At 49.0% G+C, this 19,398-nt stretch overlaps 2 protein-coding genes across 5 annotated transcripts in view; one reads left to right on the top strand and one right to left on the bottom strand.

The window, feature by feature from the left end:
• The window catches only part of Smad3 (SMAD family member 3), a 108,395-nt gene extending 101,655 nt beyond the window's left edge, over window positions 1-6,740 (top strand). For 2 of the 3 annotated variants that reach the window (XM_051197725.1, XM_051197724.1), the window contains exons 6-9: window positions 1,237-1,449; window positions 2,195-2,332; window positions 4,257-4,401; window positions 6,473-6,739. In XM_051197725.1, the coding sequence (XP_051053682.1) occupies window positions 1,237-1,449; window positions 2,195-2,332; window positions 4,257-4,401; window positions 6,473-6,596 (620 nt within the window). In that variant the 3' untranslated portion in view covers window positions 6,597-6,739. Of the gene's footprint in view, window positions 1-1,236; window positions 1,450-2,194; window positions 2,333-4,256; window positions 4,402-6,472 lie in introns of all 3 variants that reach the window. The other variant, XM_051197722.1, reaches the window with a different exon arrangement.
• A 6,765-nt stretch (window positions 6,741-13,505) lies between these two features.
• The window catches only part of Aagab (alpha and gamma adaptin binding protein), a 40,994-nt gene continuing 35,101 nt past the window's right edge, over window positions 13,506-19,398 (bottom strand). For both annotated transcript variants that reach the window (XM_051197726.1, XM_051197727.1), the window contains exons 8-10: window positions 17,878-17,982; window positions 17,409-17,458; window positions 13,506-16,797 (exon numbers count right to left, since the gene is read on the bottom strand). In XM_051197726.1, the coding sequence (XP_051053683.1) occupies window positions 16,720-16,797; window positions 17,409-17,458; window positions 17,878-17,982 (233 nt within the window). In that variant the 3' untranslated portion in view covers window positions 13,506-16,719. The remainder of the gene's footprint in view (window positions 16,798-17,408; window positions 17,459-17,877; window positions 17,983-19,398) is intronic.

Below are 19,398 nucleotides of genomic sequence, written 5' to 3'. Positions count from 1 at the left end.
TGGGCACTCAGGAGATACTGAGCAGGGGTCCCAGCAGCTCTCTACTTTAAGAAGTTGTCTGGTGGGAAGCAGACAGGGTTCTCAGGCCAGTGCTGAGCCATCCCTATTCCCTTCTCATCTGAGCCTCATGCACTGGAGGAGGGGGGGACTCTAGGACGCCACAGTCAAATTGGATAGTCCGGACACTTAGGGTATCAGCCCACACAAAGACAAGAGCACTAGGTGACTGCACAAATACTTAAGAGTATTCCGGAGTGAGAGTTGGGTCTGAGATGGGTAGAGACAGTGAGCACGTGGGCTTGAAGCTCCTCCCCGAGGCCAGCAGGACAGCTACTGTGTGGAGGAGCATCTAGACATAGTGCTGGGTGCATGAAGTCTTGTAGGAGGCTGTGGGATGACGAGGGAGGAGCTGCTGGAACCCAGCCTGCTGCAGGGGCCCTGCCAAGGGAATGCCGCAGAGGTGTGCAGGTTGGGGCAGGGCTGTTTTAATTCCACATGGGTCCTGGGACATGGAAGTGGAAGGCTGGACCATGTGAAAGGATTCCCTTTTAAGGAGTCCCCAGCTGCTGTCCTAAAAGAGAGTTGGCCCCCATGTGGCTAGTGTGCCCTGAGGAGCTCCTAGCTGAAGCTGTACACCCACCAAAAAAAAAAAAAAAAATCTGTTGCTTTGTGTCCCTTTGTTCTAACAGCTATCAGCTACATAAAAGATGGGCCAAGATTTCTGCTGTGAGACACATGGCCCTTCCTGTTCCTGAGTGCAGCTGAACTCACAAAACCACTGTGGCCATGTCATTACACATGACAGATAACAACTGCTGTTCCTCAGGCCAAATGGCACCAAAATAAAGGCTCTTTGGGAGGCAGAGGTTGACATGGGCTCCTTTGAGAATCTCTGGGAGGTGACTTTGTAGATGGCATGACCTCATACCCCATCTAGAGCATACTTAGGGCTGCTCACAGTGCTGGCCCTGGTGGTGGCTGGTCCTGACTCATTTCGTGTTTGGGCTAGCCTCTCTCTGAAGGCTGCTCCTGTTCACAGGAAGGCTATGCTCCAAAGAAATGGACTGTGTCACTTCCCTTAGAGGCTAGCAGGTTCTCCCTCAGACTCTGAGGACCTCACTCGCTGGTACCCTGAAGGGTTTGTGCAATGGAAGTTGGGGTCAGGTGGCAAAGGATCAGAGTCTTTTAGAGCTTCCCTGGGTATCCACTGACCTGGCACACTCCATGTCTCTGCAGACCTACAACCAGTGACCTACTGTGAGCCGGCCTTCTGGTGCTCCATCTCCTATTACGAACTGAACCAGCGAGTTGGGGAGACATTCCATGCCTCACAGCCATCCATGACAGTGGATGGCTTCACTGATCCCTCCAACTCAGAGCGCTTCTGCCTGGGTCTGCTGTCCAATGTCAATCGGAACGCAGCCGTGGAGCTTACAAGACGGCACATTGGTAATGGGGTCGTCCCGTCCCCCCCACTTCTGCCTCCTGGGGGGGTACTGAGACCCCCCCCCATAGCACCAAGTACAGTAGGATGCAGATGAGAGGAGGTGGGAGTGTGGGGTAGAGCAGCAGTAGAGGTCTGGACAGGCAGCGTGTAGATGTCACTTGGTCCTACAAGACTCTGGTCTTCAAGTTGAGCTGTTTTCTTGCACTCTGGAACTCCTAAACATAAGGGGACATCCCCACTGGGCAGAGCTCAATGTTTACGTAACCGCTGGAGTGCTGAGCCAATTGAAAATTAATTTCTGTCCATCTGGAGTGGATTTAGGTGATGAAGGGAAAGCAAGAGTTGCACTAGGAAACCATGTGATGGGAGGTCCCTTTGGCAAGGGGCCAGAGGGCTCAGTAGCACCCTGGCTTCATTCACCAAGGCACTTCTGTGCTTTTTGGGGGGAGGTGGAGCTAGAGCAGCGGGGTGGCAGCAGCTCTCTCACCAGGCACCATTGCAGTCGCCACTACAATGGGTTATTACTGCTCCCCTCTAGGGAGCTCAGGCCTGGTCTGGGTAATGGTAGAAACTGGGTCCAGGCTCCTTCATGTGCCACCCTATTTCCAACTGCTTTAAGGATTCAGAGCTGCCCACCATTCTCCCACTTGGGCTGGGCTCTGGGCTCCTCTCATTTGGGGTAGCTGCTTGCAGCTTCTGCTGCCCTGTGAGGTGGTCTCTCTGACCCAGTGTCTCCTGATTCCCTAGGGAGAGGCGTGCGGCTCTACTACATTGGAGGGGAGGTCTTTGCAGAGTGCCTCAGTGACAGTGCTATTTTTGTTCAGTCACCCAACTGCAACCAACGCTATGGCTGGCACCCTGCCACTGTCTGCAAGATCCCCCCAGGTAAGCCTCTCAAGGGTTGCCCTAGGGCCATGATCGCGAAGGCTTTCATGCCTTTCCTCCACACTGGTGTTTGCAGTGTCAACACTCTTGTCTACCACTGAAGCTCATGAGAACAGAGCCACCATCTAACAGATCTATAGCCCAGGGCACCGCCCATCACCCACGGGTGTGAGGTGGTTCCTTTCCTTCACTAATTCCTCCAAAAAGAAGAGTATTTGGGGGTCTGTGACAGGAACAGGAGCAGGATGAAGAGGTGGATGGGGCGGGGTGGCCCTTCTGTACTCACATCTTTTATAGTGTTTAAGATGAAGACAGATGAGTGTGACACACGGAGGGCTCTAAGCCCCAGGCAAGCAGCTGATAGGGAGGACATCCTGGAGGAGACATTAGGTGCCAGGAGATGATGGGGTGAAGTTTATGAGGGCGTGTGGTTGGGAGGACACTATAACAAGGGTATAGAAGAAATGTAGGCTGGGACACTGGCTGGAGGTGCCATGTAAGAGACAGGGAGATATTTAAAAGGCATCCTGGACCTGGGCCTTGAACGAAGTGATAAAAGTTCGGGTTTTATTCTGGGGAGTTGAGGGTTTTCTGAGGATGTCCGCTGGACCCCACCAAGGCAAAAAGCCAAAGCACTCCTCATATAACACGTGGCCTGTGTCAGGCCATTGTCTGAGACACAGGGTAACTAGCTCCTCTTCCTGTTCGTTGCTTAGTAGGTGACAGTGGAGTAGTGGGATGTGGGCAGGGTAAACCAAAGAATGCAGGCAATCTCAGCTGGGAATGGAGCTCTGGTTTGGCATCTTTTGTGGTTTCATTTACAAAGCACATTTACATCTCTGAGCTCACACTTTCTCTCTAGCAACCTCTATGGCTCTAAGAAAGCCTTGGGAGAGAATTCAGAGTGAGCCACACTTAACTTCTCCAAGTCCAAGAGCTGGGAAGAAGCCACAGCAGGCCTGAGTTGTTGGGGCCTGGCTGACTAGCCTGGTATTCAGTCTGTTGGCTCAGCAGCCCCAGGAGTGGGTGTGGGCTTTGTTCTGCCCATCTCCCCAGGAGCATGCAGGGGTGGTATTCCTAGCCTCTTGCCTTCCCACTCCATCTCCCTCCCTGGCATCTCTGATAGTGTACTGTCAGCTTAGAATCTGTCAGGGCCCCAAAGACCCTCCGCTCCCCCTTTAAAGGAGACACAGGCTCACCAGGAGAGGCAGAGTCCACAGCCAGTAGGGTCCATGCTGGTTCTCTAGTTCCTGCGCATGGCCTTTGGCCTTTGTTTTCTGGGTCATGCTCTCCCAGCACCTGGGCAGTAGGACTTCAAACAAGGTTTATTTTCCATGTTATCTGTGTTTGTCTCTAGCTGCATTCTACAGAATTGAGTGTACTGTTATTGATGTAACCTTGGCCTAAGCTTGAATGGAGAGGTCACCATGTGACCCAGCTCTCTTCCTCAGCTCCAGCATAAGGCAGGGCCATCATCAGAGGAGCGAGGTAGAGTGTGCTTTTTACTCTAGCAGTGGGCGTCATACCCACCTCACTGCTACATTCCCTGCTGCTGTACCAATGGGGGAGCACCTGTCCACAGGTGCTACCACACCACAAGGCATCGACAGCTAGGCTCAGGTCCCTTGCCTCTCTGAACCCTAGAGTCCTGTCTCAACCTCTGCAGAAAATCCTTGTCACACAAGCCTACTTCCAGTCTTCCTTCTTAGCATCTGATATCCCCACAGCTGGCCTTTGTGTCCCTTGCAGATGCTTCTCCCTGCAAGGGTGTGCAGATCAAGTGCAGGAATGGAGAGGGCCCCTCCTTGCATGGGGATGAGCTGAGCAGGTGGCCACTGAGTGGAACCACCATGTACCACTTGAGGTGTGTCAATCAGGCCATTTGGGCATTTCTAGGATTGCTCTGACTATCTGTGATTGGCAGGGTGCAACCTGAAGATCTTCAACAACCAGGAATTTGCTGCCCTCCTGGCCCAGTCTGTCAACCAGGGCTTTGAGGCCGTCTACCAGTTGACTCGCATGTGCACCATTCGTATGAGCTTCGTCAAAGGCTGGGGAGCGGAGTACAGGTCAGTGACATAAGGTGCTCTTGGCAGGTGACAGGGAAGAGCCAACTGGCCTAGGTCCTCAGGGACTAGGGACAGCAGGTACGGTGGCCAGGTCCAGCAGCATGGTCTTTGCCTAGTGTTCAGCAGGTCTCAGGCTTGGTCAGCATTTCCAGGCCCAGTGTGGGGACATTGACATTATTCTTACAGAGATATGGGAGCAAAAAGAACATGCATGAAGTCAAGTGGAAAAGACATGTTCCATCCTGGCCTCTCCTGGCATTGCTGTTTTCAGTCTCTCTGGGGTGACTGTCTCCCTGACACTACCACTTGGCTCCATCACTAGGCTCCATCACTAGTAAACTCAACAAAGAAGATTTGAGTGTTTTATAAAGAATGGCTTATTTGTTCTTTAACGAATTCCAGTTAGCACTTTAAACATGGCACCAGTAAGAGCTGTGCCCACCTGTTCTGTTCCATTGAGGACTTCAGACCATCTAGACTAGGTTTAATGAGAATCTAGTCTCCTTTCCCCATACCGGACAGGATGCTCTGGGAGGCAGGGCCACATACCCTTCTGCTCCATGCCTCCTCCCTAGCCCCCAGAGCAGACAGCCAGAGAGGTACCCACACATCAGCTGCAGCCAGCGTCTTGCGAGTTCCTCGCCCCTTCTCTTCATTTTTCCAGATGTTTGGAATCAGTTTTGTTTTGCAGTCATTCTGCACCCTAGCCAAACCCATTTCAATATTGGCTCTGGGCCACCATTCGTAATGAAATCCCGATGAGCATGACTTATGGAAAGTCGGATTCTCAGCCGAGGATGGAGGTCTGTAAAGCCCAGCTTCTCCATTAAAATTTTAGAGCTGCCATTCTTTCATGGATGCCCTGTGGTGCTGGTGCCTGGGAGCAAAGCACTTTGCGCCCTTTGATCTGAAGTACAGGGAGGGCAACCAGTGGTCAGACTGCGAAGAACTTTCAGCCATGTTATGATGACCTGGCCCAAAGGTCTGGCTGGAGAAATGCCTGAGCCAACCTTTTAGTTCAGGATTTAGATCATTTAGGGAATGAGAGTGAGAGGTTAGAAAAATCAATTCTTTAGTGTGAAAACCCAAAAGGCAAAGAACTGTGAGGCCCACTGCCTTCAGGCAGACACCCCAGGCAGAAGTGAACCTCCCTAAGTATTCAGGCAGAGGACATGATGATCACGGAGGGTCACCCTCAGGATAAAGGCCCTGGATGTGTTGGCAGAAGCCCCTCTCTAGGGCAGTGTATCACCATGCAGGATACCCTCCCTGCCAGCACACCCCGTCCTACACAGCTTACTGCGTCACTGCCACCTGGCAGTGTGGCACAGCAGCCTAGTGGCGGGTGCGGCCCCTTCCCAGAACAGCCATGCCCTCCTGCACTGTGGGCCAAGCAGAGTAAGGTTTCAGGCTAGTTTTCTAAAGCAGCTGTAAGTGGGCCTGCGGCCCAGGTCTCACCTCCAGCTGGCACCCACATGTCGCCACAGCAGATAGCCTTTGCTCACTGGAGGCTTCTGGGAGCTTGCCTGCAAGCTGCGTCACCAAGTAGTCTGAATTTAGACAAAGTGCTTTGGAGGCAAAGAAATGTGTGGTGTGCCTTGGTTTTTCCAGTAATTGTTCCCCGGCTAGCTCTGCTGGTAAGATTTTCCAAAATAAGCTGTAGATGGGATTATAGCAGCACACTGGGACCTGAAGCATGTGGGCTCTGCCAGTGCTTTTCAAAACACTCTCCATCAGACAGACATGTCGTGACAGCTGTGGGGCTGATTTGGAGAAGGGCTGCAGGTACTTACCCAGTGGCAGAGCTGGGAGCCAGGGAGACCTTCATTCACAAGGGGGCTTGTCACAGTCCCTGGAAACTGACCTTTAACTCTTTAAGGACCTCACCCTCCAGCAGAACCTGACTTACTCAAAGCCCTCCTTGGCTGGAAGAGTGGAGGCTAGACACCTCCAGGCAGTATCTAGCATGAAGAGATCTCTGGCTTGGGGTGGCAGGAAGCAGTGTTCTGACTGGCATGTGTGTCCTTCTGGACTCTTTATAAAGTCTCACACCTCTTCCCTCTTTCTGCAGGAGACAGACAGTAACCAGTACCCCGTGCTGGATCGAGTTGCACCTGAATGGGCCCTTGCAGTGGCTTGACAAGGTCCTCACCCAGATGGGCTCTCCCAGCATCCGCTGTTCCAGTGTGTCTTAGAGATAATGGCAGTGAAGGGAGTGGGTGGGGAGGGTGGGCTTGGGGAAAATGGCCTTGAAGAGAACTCCATCCACCTTGTTCCTGTCAAAGACAACAACCTGTTTCTCAAACCACACACACACACACAAATCCCAGGGATGATTTATGAACAGCTGTGTCTGCGCTACAATCATGCACCCCAGTTTGAAGCCCAAATAATGGCTTCTGATCTGGTGGCATGAGCTAACAGGTGGTGTGTTGCCATCTGATTCCTTGTTTAATGACAGAGATCTGGGATGTGACCGTCTAAAAGGAAGGTGCCTTTCTCAAGGGCTGGAGTGTGGAAGAGGGCCCTAGCTTCCTGTAGCTGTGGCTAAAATCCTCAATGGAGCATGCCCTGTCCCACCACTTCACAGGGATGGGTACCCGGTGAACTGTGGCCTACACTGTCAGAATGCACAGACAGAAACATGCCTTGGAAGGACTTGCTGAAGCTTGGCATGTATGGGATGTACAGTTCTTATTATCACATTACTCTCAGATTCGGATGTTGCCCAGGTGAAGTGGCACCTTATTTTCTGATGTTGCTTTATGGAGCCAGTTGCGTTAATGAATTCACCTAGCATGGGCTCTTGGGGAATGTCTTCTGTTTTATAAAAACAATCCTGGTACAGCATTGGCTGAGAGACCAGAGCGGACCCAACAACTGCTGCTTGCTGAGGTTTGGAAGCTGAGTCAGTTCACCAGAAGGTAACAAGACATCCAAGGCTGACATGGGCAAATGAAAAGGACTATTATGAGCACTATACCCAGTGGCAATTACAGAGAAAACTAATATAAATTATTTCAACTGGAAGAAACAAGTCCCTTTCCTGGCCTTTTTTTTTTTTTTTTTTTTTTTTTTTTTAAGCACACAGCACATGGGATCGCCACCTGAAATTGGTACTTTCTTCTAGGCTGCTGTTTCTATTGTGAAATGACTATGCCATGTTTTTGCATGTATTTCCTGTTGAAGTCATGTCCTGTTCCAGAAGGGAAGAAAGTGCACCCTCTAATGTGACAAATCTGATGCTCCAGAGACCTGGGGGCACATTCAGGTGTCTCTCCTGCAGGATCCTGTGGCCTCTGAAGTGCTGGGAAGCATGTTTCCAGTTGGGTCTGCTTTTCCCCAACTCTCCTTCAGACACAAGAAGCCCGTGAACATCTTCCCCCCAGGCTGTTGCTACAGAACCCAAAGGCAGCTCTGAATGCCTCCCATCCTCTATGGGCAGAAAGTGCGTGTGAACATTGTGCCAGGCTTGAAATGGGTCTGTAGACGGTTGCTTCAGACACAGAAGTCCTTGGAACTGCCTCTATGTCACCTGTGCTCTGAGTCAGGCCCAGCATAAGGATGCTCTGATGTGGTTTCTACTGAAGCTATGATGATAGTTCACGAAGACCTGCCTTATTCACTTGCTGCCTAGTTTCCTAGGGGCTTCCTGTGGCCCATCATCATCCCCTAGGTGCCTGGAGAACTCCATACAGTATTAACAGTCACCCCACAGCCCATTCTGTATCTGGGAAGTGCACAAGAACCTGCAGTGCTTAGCTAATGTCTACTCTGATGGCTGCTCCTGGGAGTCACAGAGTTATTTTTCCTCTCTTATTGCCAAAGGTTACTTACTTGACTCCTTTGCTTTATTGGCCAGTTGCTGGAGAAGGATGTACAAGGGAACTCTAGGCAGGTCTACTCTTGGCATCCCTGAAAACATAAGGCTTGGGATCTAGAAAATGCCACTCCATGGTGGAGAACACAGGTCCTTTGGGTACATCTAAGTGTCCTCCTGAGTTAGCTTTCCTTCTCGTCTTGTATGAACAGCATTTGTACTTCTGAAACAGTTGGAAGGCAGTGCCGCGGTGCCTTTGAAGAGTATGCTTCCTTCAGGTGACCTGACTGCATGAGCTGTGCCAGCCTCGGGCTTCTGCTGACACTGACCCACATGGTGGTGGACAGAGATCTCATCTTCAGTACCCTGAAGAAGCTCACTTTGTACCTACCCTTCGGCTCCCCAGCTTTAAGCACATGTGCAGGTAACACAGCCATGTGGATTGCCGGCCTGTAGAAGCCCTGGCATTTTGAGAAAAGCCTGGAATTGGAGAGCAGGGACTCTCTTAGCAAGGCTGCTGGCAGACTTCTCCACTGTCCTGAGAGTGTTGTATTATTTTTATTGTCGGTGACTATTAATGTATGGAGCTGCAGTGCTTATGGGGCGCTGTGGTCCTGCTCTTCCGTCACTTGCTTCTCAGAGCAGGGGTATATTCCAGGACTTGATGTTTTCACTCAAACCACAGAAAGGTTTTAATAGTGTGTGCAGTCACGCATGTGCCTGAGCTGTCTGGGGCAGAGGCGAGCATCTGACTTCATTCTTAGCCCCAAGCTGCCATTTCCAAGGTTTTCTCTGTTATTGAAGTCCTTGAGAGGCTGGAAAACACCTGCAGCAGAAGGGACACAGCTCTGCACTGTATTTCTAAGTGGCTAGATGTGTGTGCCCTTTACCTTAGCAGGAACCCGGTCAGAGCTCACATTTCCCCTGAGTGGCATCAGGGTTCCATCACTGGCGTCTTTAAGTACCAGTCTTCACAGTGCTCAGCAACTTCCCAAGTGGTGGAAAGCCACACGCCAGGATGGGGGTCAAGCATGAAGATGTGGCATGGCTGACGGGACGTACTGAATGGAGGGGAACGTGCTGAGGCATGGCTATCACCTTTGAAACAGCCCCTGCAGTTGGCTGATGTTAACACAAAAGTGGTGTTTAGCGTTCTGCTCTTTTCATATTTATGTAACAAGTCCTTAAAACCATTCAGACATATAACTATTTAATTTTGTAAAGACGGTTGTAAAGGTTTCCACCCCCAGGACAGAGACTCAGTGGAGCTGGGCACAGCCAGTCCTGAACCTTGATGGAGGCTGCAGTTTGTTTGTTTTTGTTTTTTTGGTACAGGATCCACAAACATCAGACCAGACTGGGTCAGCACGAGGTGACATGCACAAACATGTGGCTCTAGTAGAGACCAGGCCCTTCAACAGCATGTCCTCTGCACCAAAGGCCCCTCCCTCCTGGGACTGAAAACTTTTGGAGTCATTCTTATCCCAGAAGCCTTTGCTGCTGCCAGGGCAAGTGGGGTTGTGTGGACTCTCATTTGGGGATGCCTGGAGGCTGAGGTTACTGTCACTATTCACCCATCCAGGGCTTTAGTATCTTTGTAAAAAGCATGTATTTATAGTGTTTTAGATTTTTTTCTAACTTTTGTATCTTACATCATTGTACCCCAATGTTAAGGAGCCATGTCTTATAAGCGCCCTCCTAATAAACTTTTCACTGTAAAGCTCCTGGGCTAGGAACACAGTCTCATTCCTGCTGCTGTCTCTGGGTAGAGGGATTAGTGCTCAGTAAGCACTAATACCATAAGTCTGTGCCTTGCTCTAGGACACCACACAGGACCAAGAGGGTCCCTGGGTCCCCCAGTTAAGATGCCAGTCCCACAGATGCACACTATGGGACCACTCTGTTCATTCTCCAAAAACTTTGCAAGTGTCTGCAGGCCACTGTCTTAGCTTCCAGCCCTGCTGCTGCTGCTGCTGGGCCTCCCCTAAGTGTCGTCTGCCATACTGTCACTACTGTGTCCCCCATGCCAATATATATCTTCACAGAGGCACACAAATATAAGAACCCCTGTAAACTCTGGGGTGTCATTCTGAATTCTAGATTCAAAACAAGAATGAGCCATCAGCTTCTGTCCTGACTGAAATTATATCAACATCTGGAGATGTACACAACTAGGACAGAGATGGCTCCCCATCCTTCAGGGAGCCCCTTACACCTGTCCTGTGAGAACCTCCTGAGTCCAGTACCTCCTGTTCAGGAAGGAGCCACAAGTCACTTCATTCCCACCTTAGGAGTATTCCTTGGTCCATTCTTCTACCCTCACACCCCTCTCTCCAACTCCCTCCAGGCCTTACGTAGAGATTTTTTTTTTTCAGTAGTTACTTGGATGGGTCTGTACCCAATCTACCCCTTAAGCTAGAACTTAATAATAATGCTTTGTGAGAAGTGACTCGCAGCGCCACCTTACCCACTACTCTGGGGGGGGGGGTTGCAACTGGTACCCCAGCCCCTCAGCAGCGCCTTGTTTCTTTCCCCATCCCTCTCCTCCTTGCTGAGGCTTTAGTTTAGTAACCCTCCCCTTTGGAAAGACCTTGCCCCCTGAGCCTTCCTAGTTCTTCTTGGATCTGCTTTTTTTCCTGAGCCTACATCTCCTTTGCGATCTGGTGTTCCCAGACCACGAGTGTGCTCTTGACAGTCTTCCCTAATGAGTTCATCAGCCCTCAGGGTCCAGCCACATGAATGGTAATGACTCCTGTATCAGCCCTGAGCTTCAACTTGGGGACAAAGGTCTGCTGGCCCATTAATTGCTCATACTCACAATTTAGAAGACAGAATTACACAAATGACTGTTCCCTTTGGCAGATCATCGCTCTGAAAACTGGATTGGCAGAAGTCATCTTTGTCCCTGGCTCTCCACCTCCAGTTGCCTGAGTCTCCCCAGTCTCTGCTCTTAGTGTCCTATACGCCAGCCTCTCCTGCATTGCACCTGGACCCGGCCACAGCACCCCAACTATTCTGGTCTCCAGCCTGCTTCAACAGTTCACACAGGCTTAGTTGGAACTGTCCTATAACGAAATGCCTGAAAAAATAAGAGGGGGTTCATGGTATCAGACGTTTCAACCCTTGGTCATTTGTCCCTGCTGCTGTGGGCCTGTAATGGAAGGAGGCAAAAAGAAAGCAAGGGCATGGCCTCAATGACTGTGGGGTCAGGCCTACCTCAGAGGTTTCTCTAGTTCCCAATAGTGCCGGGGGCAGCCTTTAACACATGGGTCTTTAAGGGTGGCATTTCAAACCTAAACTACAACATTGTCCTCGGTTCACAGCACACATTCTAAGGCCAGTCAATGGAATACTTGGCCTTATTCTGTTCCTGCCCAGCTCTCCAGTCCTTGCTTTATCTCCAGTGTAGCCTGCCCATGCTCCTCCTTCCCATACCTCCCACCTCTGGCTCACAGCTTCTCTGACCCATACCACCAAGCCAGCACCCTGCCAGTGCTTGCAGCTCAGTTCAGCTCTCCTCCAGGAAGCCTTTTCAGGAGTGTTTGCCTTCATAGTGTATTACCTGTGTCTGTCATCCCTTGCAGGCGCTAAGTCCTCTGAGAGCAGGGCTCTTCTTACATCCCTGGCTTCCTGTGGCCTATTATGTGTACCAGCCAGTACTCTATCTGGGCTATGCCTTAGTGCTGTGCCTTCTGCATCTTTCCACTGTGCTACTTCGGCATGAATCTTTTGTGTAACTAAAGACCAAAATCCAGTTCTGGATCACTTGCTATGACAGCTGTCCCAAAATTCTAATTTGTCTCCCACTAGTCCAGGGATAAATGCATGACACAATGACTACTACCCCAGATCTCTGTCTACAGCAACAATCTTAGTCATGATGCTGAGTCCACTCAACCAGAGAATCCCCCTCGGTGCAGCTGATTAGGTACGCGTGGACCACTTTTCTGCCTGCAGCCTGTGGCACCTTATTCCCTCTGGGACTTGAGACTCTTCTCTGCCAGGACTGTAATAACCACCCCCCCTTTTTTTTTCCCCCCCTGATGGGACTGTCCTGGGACTTGCCAGCATACTTGTTTGGGCTCTCATTTCTATACCTCTGTTCATGTCATGATTTACTGTAAGAATTTTCATGTCCCCACTTACCTAGCTGGAGTCCAGCATTACTTCCCTGATTCTCAAATCACGTCCCAGATGTGTCATTATCATCTAGGATGGTAAAAATGAGGCTTTTCAGGTCCCACCACACACTAACTCCACCGGAAACAGTGTGAGACCTCTCAGGTGGTTCTGAATGGGCTCACATTTGGAAACTACTGCAGTGTAGGCTGCCTGCAGCCCTTTTCCCATTCTGCTGGGTCTTCTGTCAACTGCGGCCTTGTCTTGCTCGACTCTGAGCTCAAGGAGAAAAGAAACTTCATCCTTAAGACTGACTCTGCCTGGCTCATTCTGATGCTGGCACCAGCAGAGTCTCAGGCCATGCTGGCTGATTCCCAAGTCTTTGTTTCAGCCTCAGCGGAGCAGAGACAGGACTGAGATCACCAAACTGTGCTACTGATGAATGTAGGCTATGCCCTTGAACTTCAGGTAAAATCGACATTGTTTTTCTCATAAAGCACATAACCTGGGCATTGGTAAGTCCATGTCTTTGTAGCATATCTTTGGTAACAGAAGCACAAAGGCAATGACGGCCACTTCTTTCACAAGTACAGCAGGGAGGACCCCGGTTAGCAAGTTGGGCTTGAGTGTCTTTGCATGACCTCTGCTGCTCAGGTTCTTGGTGGTGAGGGAAGAGGCATGTGAGCCACCAACAGTGCCTACTTGTCATCTCAGTTCTGAGGAGCCTGAGGCAAGGGCATTGAGAGGGCAAGGCCAGTCTCAGCCACATGGCAAAACTCCATCTCAAAAAGAAGAAAAAAAAAAAAAGGCTGGCAAGATGGCTCAATGGTCAAGTGTTTGCTGTCAAGACTGCTAAGCAGTTCAAGTGTCAAGTGAAATGAGAGAACAAACTCTTTCAAGTTGTCCTTTGACCTCTACATACAGAGTGATATCCACATGTACATATATAAAGGTAAGCACACACAAAGTTTTCAGGACTACCACCACCACCACACATACCAAGCATGCTTGTGTTCCAAAGATACAGTAATAATTTTTAAGGTCAGGGTTTAAATCTGTACTTTTCTTTAAAAAAGGTGTGTAGGGGGTTAGACCATTCAATCACTAGGGCACGGGAGTGGGGCTCCCCAACATTCTGAGGAAAGGTGTACACGATTACCATTGGTTCTTTTGATAACTGTTCATTCCACATATCAGAGAAACAATCCAGAACCAAACAAGATACTTCTCTTGACACTGGAACCTACTTCACTCCTAGTAAAGACACAAAGCAGACATGGGGAACATGAGACTCAGAGTGAGTGTTCAGAGGTGCAGGGTGGGTCACTGAGAAACCCTGGCAGAGCTGAGCAGAGACTGAGCAGCCCCAGGGCCCATCTCAGGTCAGCACAATAGAGAAGATGTTTGCATTTTCTCTCCCTGTGGGCCTCTCATACTAGCTGATAATGATCTAATACTCAATTGTCCCTTGTAGCTGGGTACGTGACAAGCCAATCTGGGTCATCAGAATATTTGCTTAAGCTCTCCTTCAAGCAGAACACTAATGAATTAGAACCCCTGACCATTCTAGACAGGTTTGTTAAATTTAGCTTTGCAGTAGGAAACACACTCACACTCAAAATAGTCCCCAGAGCCCACATCTTACCCTTGTACCACGATTCTCCTGCACCTCATATTCTCTCAGTGGTCACAGTTAAGAGACCATCTCAAGAGCACTGGCTCCTTTAGAGGACCTGGGTTCTGGTTCCCAGCACCCACATGGCAGCTCACAGCCACCTGTAACTCCAGTCCCAGATGACCCATTGCACTCTCCTGGCCTCCACAGGCACTGTATACGTGTGTTATACAGCCACAGATGCAGGCAAAATGGTAGAACACACTTATCCACAAAACAAAAATAAATTTTAAAAAGATAATCCCAAGGGACATGACAAACCATGGCAAAGATGCTTTCCCCTCTCCACACTGGGCACACATCTTCCTCTTGTATGAATAGTTCTCAGGAAAGGACTGGTGTCTACTCTGCGATCCTTGAACCACATCCTACATTACTCAGTCATCTAAATGAGCCCCACTTCCCCCAATCTGCAGTCTCTGGATCAGATGTGGCCAAGGTCTATAAATAGAGAGTAACCCAGTTGGTTCTGTCAACCTTCTCATACTCTGCCATATTTTAAAATTACAAAAATAGCCATGCCTTCATCACTTAGAAATTATTACATAACATGATTGTCTCAGGGAAGAAAAATTTGACTCGTCTCTCTCTTTAGTTTCCAGAACACATGGATCATCAGACTCTGCATCTTTTTCACCAGGCAGACTGTATCTGCCAACAAAAACTGTGGGCCTACTATGTACCTCACACTATTACAGAAATGCAGAGGCATTTAAGACAGAAAGCCAGTCTCTTACCTTCCGTCCTCTCTGGAGGGCCAACCTATGTGTACGGGGCATATTAGAAGACAGCACCTGTTACCACAGCATCAGTCAGAAACCCTGAGACCTCAGTAGATACTCTGCCCCTCAGTGTCCCCACGAAGAGCCAACATCCCTGAATCAGCTGAGGTCTCAGGAGCAGACATCACATGCAGTTGACAAACTCTTTAGACTCTTTGTATGCCTACTACAAAGGATACTAGGCTCTCCCAACTCATGCACCTCCCCTAAGCATACAGTACACATCAGCAGATTTTATAAATAAATCATCTTTTAATTACCTGGCTTTGTTTAGTTAGCAAACTCAAATACAGCCTTTTCTAGTCTACTTTTCCTTAATCATGTGGCCTAATATGTTTTCTAAAATCTTCCATGTTTTAAGAAAAACATGTTCTGCCTTCCTGGCAACCCAGAGTCAACTTCCCTAATTTTCCTTCTTAACCAATGGCTAATGCACTCACTTCAAAGTATCAGTGGTAAACCCAAGCTCAAAGACTGCAAGATCAATGAGGGTGGGGGATGAGGGGTTGGCACATGATGACACTGGGACTCGGAGCAAAGCAGCACCCACTGTTTGCTGGAATGCTACCATCACTAAGATGAGATCTCCTCCCTGTGGTGGTTCTGGCCTGGCTCAGCATCTGTTTCAGGTCCTATAAGTGGGACCCAAGGGCTGGTGAGCCTTGCTTCTGCTTGTGATCTAACCCATAATTTCCTCATACTAAATCAGAACCAGCTCTCAGCCCATGACGGGAACCATCTATCATGGGCTGCACCTGCTCAGAAACTGCCTCATGGAAGCGTGTCTATGAAGACAGAATAAGGACCTTTATCTGCAGTTCTTTCCTCTCTTCCTTTAAAACTCTGCTTTGTGCTCCCCTGGGGCAGATGCACTTACACACAACACAGGAGAAAGGACAAAGGGGTTTCCTTGGGGCTGGGCCCTGGAGGGGTCCAGGGGAGTCAACAGCCCTGGGAGTAAGCCACGGAAGTAGCTGGGACCTAGTTGTTTGAGGACTCACTTCCCCCACTGCTTGGTGCCAGTGCTCTGACAGTGATCTCTGGCTCCAAGCAGAAAGAAGGGGCACTTGTCTTGATTTCAGGGCATAAAACTGACAGCACAGCTCTGAAATCTCAAATGGCCAGGGAGTGTGCTTGTCAGAAGAGCATATCAGCACAGTGTGCTCAGGACCAACATCCACTGCTCCTTTGGCCTGGACAGGGCTGCATTAAGGGTCCTTTCCCTGAAGCAGGGAGAGGGGTGATTTACCCTCCCTAGAGAAGGAAACCTTTGCCTCTGTTTCTTATAGATACATAGCCGACTTTTACTTCTTTGTGGCAGGAACTCAGACACTGGACTTACAATGTCCATAAGGACTTGCTTGGAGACAAACCCATGAGCCACCTGTTCCCTGTACCTACTGGGCACACACTACATCTACAGCTGCTTTCTTTTTTCCTCAACAACATCCATCTTAGCTCAGAGTCTTGCTCTTAGTGGGGACCAGAAAAGTACACAGGAAACAGCATGAACTCCTGGCCTTCAGACCTTCAGTCAGTGGGAATGCTGGAGACTGGGCACAGAAGCAGGTCCCCTTATGGAGCCCAGGTTGGCCTCAGCATCCCCCCACCCTCCCATCCCACCCTGTGCTGGGATCACAGTGTGCTCTGTGATGCCTGGCTCTAAGATTCATTCTACCCTGGTACAAAGAATGCAGACCTGAAGATGTCTCAATACTGTCATTTCACTCCTCATTCACCTACGCCCCAGGAAGAAAGATTTCCCCTAGTTCATTTCTAAAAGCCCAGTTAAGGGAACCCCCAAACCAGTCAGGTGGCCAGCACAATAATGACAATCTTGGCAGAACAGAACCTGGTTGAGACGGGAAGCATTTTGAGTGCACAGTGCTGGCATCATTGTCAGTCAAACCTAGCAGAAGAATTTAGTGCTCTTCATCCGAAGAAAGGCCTTCGATCTCATCTCGGTCTCCTCCTATAGCCATCCAGAAGGCTTTTGCTACCTGTGGTGTAAGCATGGGACAAGTTTCAGGCTAACAGCTAACCTTCAGCCCATTTCATATGCCACACCTGAACTGACTGGGGTCTTTAATTCAACACTTTTGCCTTCCAGCAACACACATTAAAATCCCTGGGCAGCCTTTGACCCAGACTTCTGCACTGGACATGTGCTAAGCTTGTGATCAGGGCTGCACATGAATGTGAGGCTTCATTAGTGACAGAAGCAAAAACATGCATGCAGTTGGCCTCAATGTCTGGAATGGAGCTGGGTAAATAAATGATGACACCGTTAATATAATGAGGTGTCACCAATCATGTCAGTTTCTTGACAGAAACATGTGTTGCTTTGGTAATAAGAAAACATAATTAAGAGTTTTCCGGTCTAACAGGAAGTCTAACAAGCATCCCGAGTCCTGGAGAAGGTTCCATGTCACGTAACACACACTGAAGATAAGTCGGTTAGTTTGACTGTAGCAACTGTGTTACTATTGTACAGATAAACATCCAGCTGGCTATAACATCTAGTGCAAGACTCACACTAAGGCCCTGTGGCACTGCACATGTCACAGGTAAGAGCTTTTGGAGATGATAAATACCTGCTGGGTCTTCTCACCTTTTCTGCATGCAACTTTCTTTGCTCATGAGGAAGCGTCGCAGCCTTGTCTAGGGGGAAAATATATCTTAAGAAATTTGTCTAATAGCACAGCAGAATTTGGAGTGCATGGGTGTGCTAACACTTGAAGATGGTAGATGGGTTTCTAAGACATATGCTCATGGTATAGTCATTACAGCCATTAGGAAGCTTGAGTCTCCCAAATTTTCCAGATGGGATGTGAGTAAGTTGGTGGGAATTTGACAGATGCTGTAATAATGAGACACACTTACAAAGAAGGGAAAGTGAGGGGGAAGAGAATAAAGACAGGAAATTTTTCCCCAGGGAATTTTTACCAATAAAATGGTCCAATCTCCTAAGCAGCTAAATTTCTCAAGCCCAGAGCTCAGAATCCAATCTAGCCATTACAAAGTGAGCTGCTACCACGTAAACTAGAAATGAGAGGATTGAGACAAGCCAAGATAATTACCTTTCATTTCCTTTAACTTTGAAAAGAGCCTCTCGAAGTTCTCCAGATCTCCTCCTCCAGTGGTAAGACTCGCTAATTCTTGAATATCCAGGTCTAACATGGGATCTGAAATCAGAGTTGGCCACACATTCCTTATATACGTGCTGGGTACTGGCATCACTAGGTCTCCTGAGGCTGTGCAAAGGGCCTTGCTGGACTGCTGGAGGCTCACTTTTCATCCTCACAGCACTGTGATGAGGTAGAGGACACTGCTTCCATTTAGAGATGTAACTTGCTCTAGCAACTTGCTCTGAAAGGCAACTTCCCCTTCCTACACTCTCAACAGTACCGTCATGTCCACGCCCACCATTAGAATGTCCACACCTAAACCTAGAATTATCATTTTCTACAACTTGTAGACAAAAACAAAACAATCCCTGTTTAAAAATGAACTAACCTAAATGCCAGAGGTGGAGCTGTTTTGAGTCATGTTTTCTAGATACATTCTTAATACAAATACTTTGCCATTTCTACCTCAGCACATTACTTAAAAAACAAAAAGATTTATTTTAATTCTGCAAATGCACATGTGTCTGTGAGTGGGTTTATGAATGTGAGTGCAGGTGCTGGCAGAGATCAGAAGAGGGCCTCGGATCTCCTGAAGCTGGCTTTAAGAGGTTGTGAGCGTCCTCCAGATGTAGGTGCTGGGGATTAAACCTGGGTCCTCTGTAAGAGCAGTACACTCTTCACTGTCCAGTCATCTCTCCAGCCCTGTCACACTACTTCTTTATGACAATGACAGTGGCTTCCCTGATCATCCAGTGCCCAGGGCTCCACCCTCAGATTCTTTCCACTGTTGGCAGAGCTGTGGCAGCATTTGTGTGGGCCCCTCGGATTTTTAACATTTCCTACCCCTGCTGCAGTGAACGCATGCAGTACTGAGAGATGCTTTACACATCTTTATCCGTTCCCCTTCCCTTACACCCCTGCTCTGTCCTCCTGTACTCCCTTCCCTCTGTCTCCCACCACCATTCTTGGAGCACCAGGGATCAAACTCTAGAGCCTTACACATGCTTGGTAAGCATTCTACCATTGAACTATACTACTGAGCCACACCTTCATCAAAATGGAGTACTTTAACCTAACAGATTGCATTTCTACTTTACAACATTCCTGGGGGGGGGGGGTAAACTGCTTACTCTGGCTTGACTGAGGCAGAAACTCAGACCCCTGAGGTGAATCATCTACTCAAAGCTGTATTACCAGTAGAGGCATGGCCTTGACTGGAACCCAACCATATGATACTTAAATGCCCACAGCTTTGACCACTACGAGGCTCTATACACCTATCCATAAACTCTCTGAAGACAAGGGTGGTGATTTATAATCCTTTTCATTTACCACACTGCCATACAATTTAAGTGCATCTGTGGTTATAAGTGTGTCTTGGTTTAGTGCACGCCAGGTTGGCTGTTGGTGTACAGGGCCAAAGATGACATTTCTGATTTTTCTGTGCACAGAGATGGTAACTGAGCTAGAGAG

This window comes from Phodopus roborovskii, unplaced genomic scaffold, assembly GCF_943737965.1.
Source record: "Phodopus roborovskii unplaced genomic scaffold, PHOROB, whole genome shotgun sequence".
Classification (NCBI taxonomy): Eukaryota; Metazoa; Chordata; class Mammalia; order Rodentia; family Cricetidae; genus Phodopus; species Phodopus roborovskii.
This window is presented reverse-complemented; position numbering and strand designations above follow the sequence as displayed.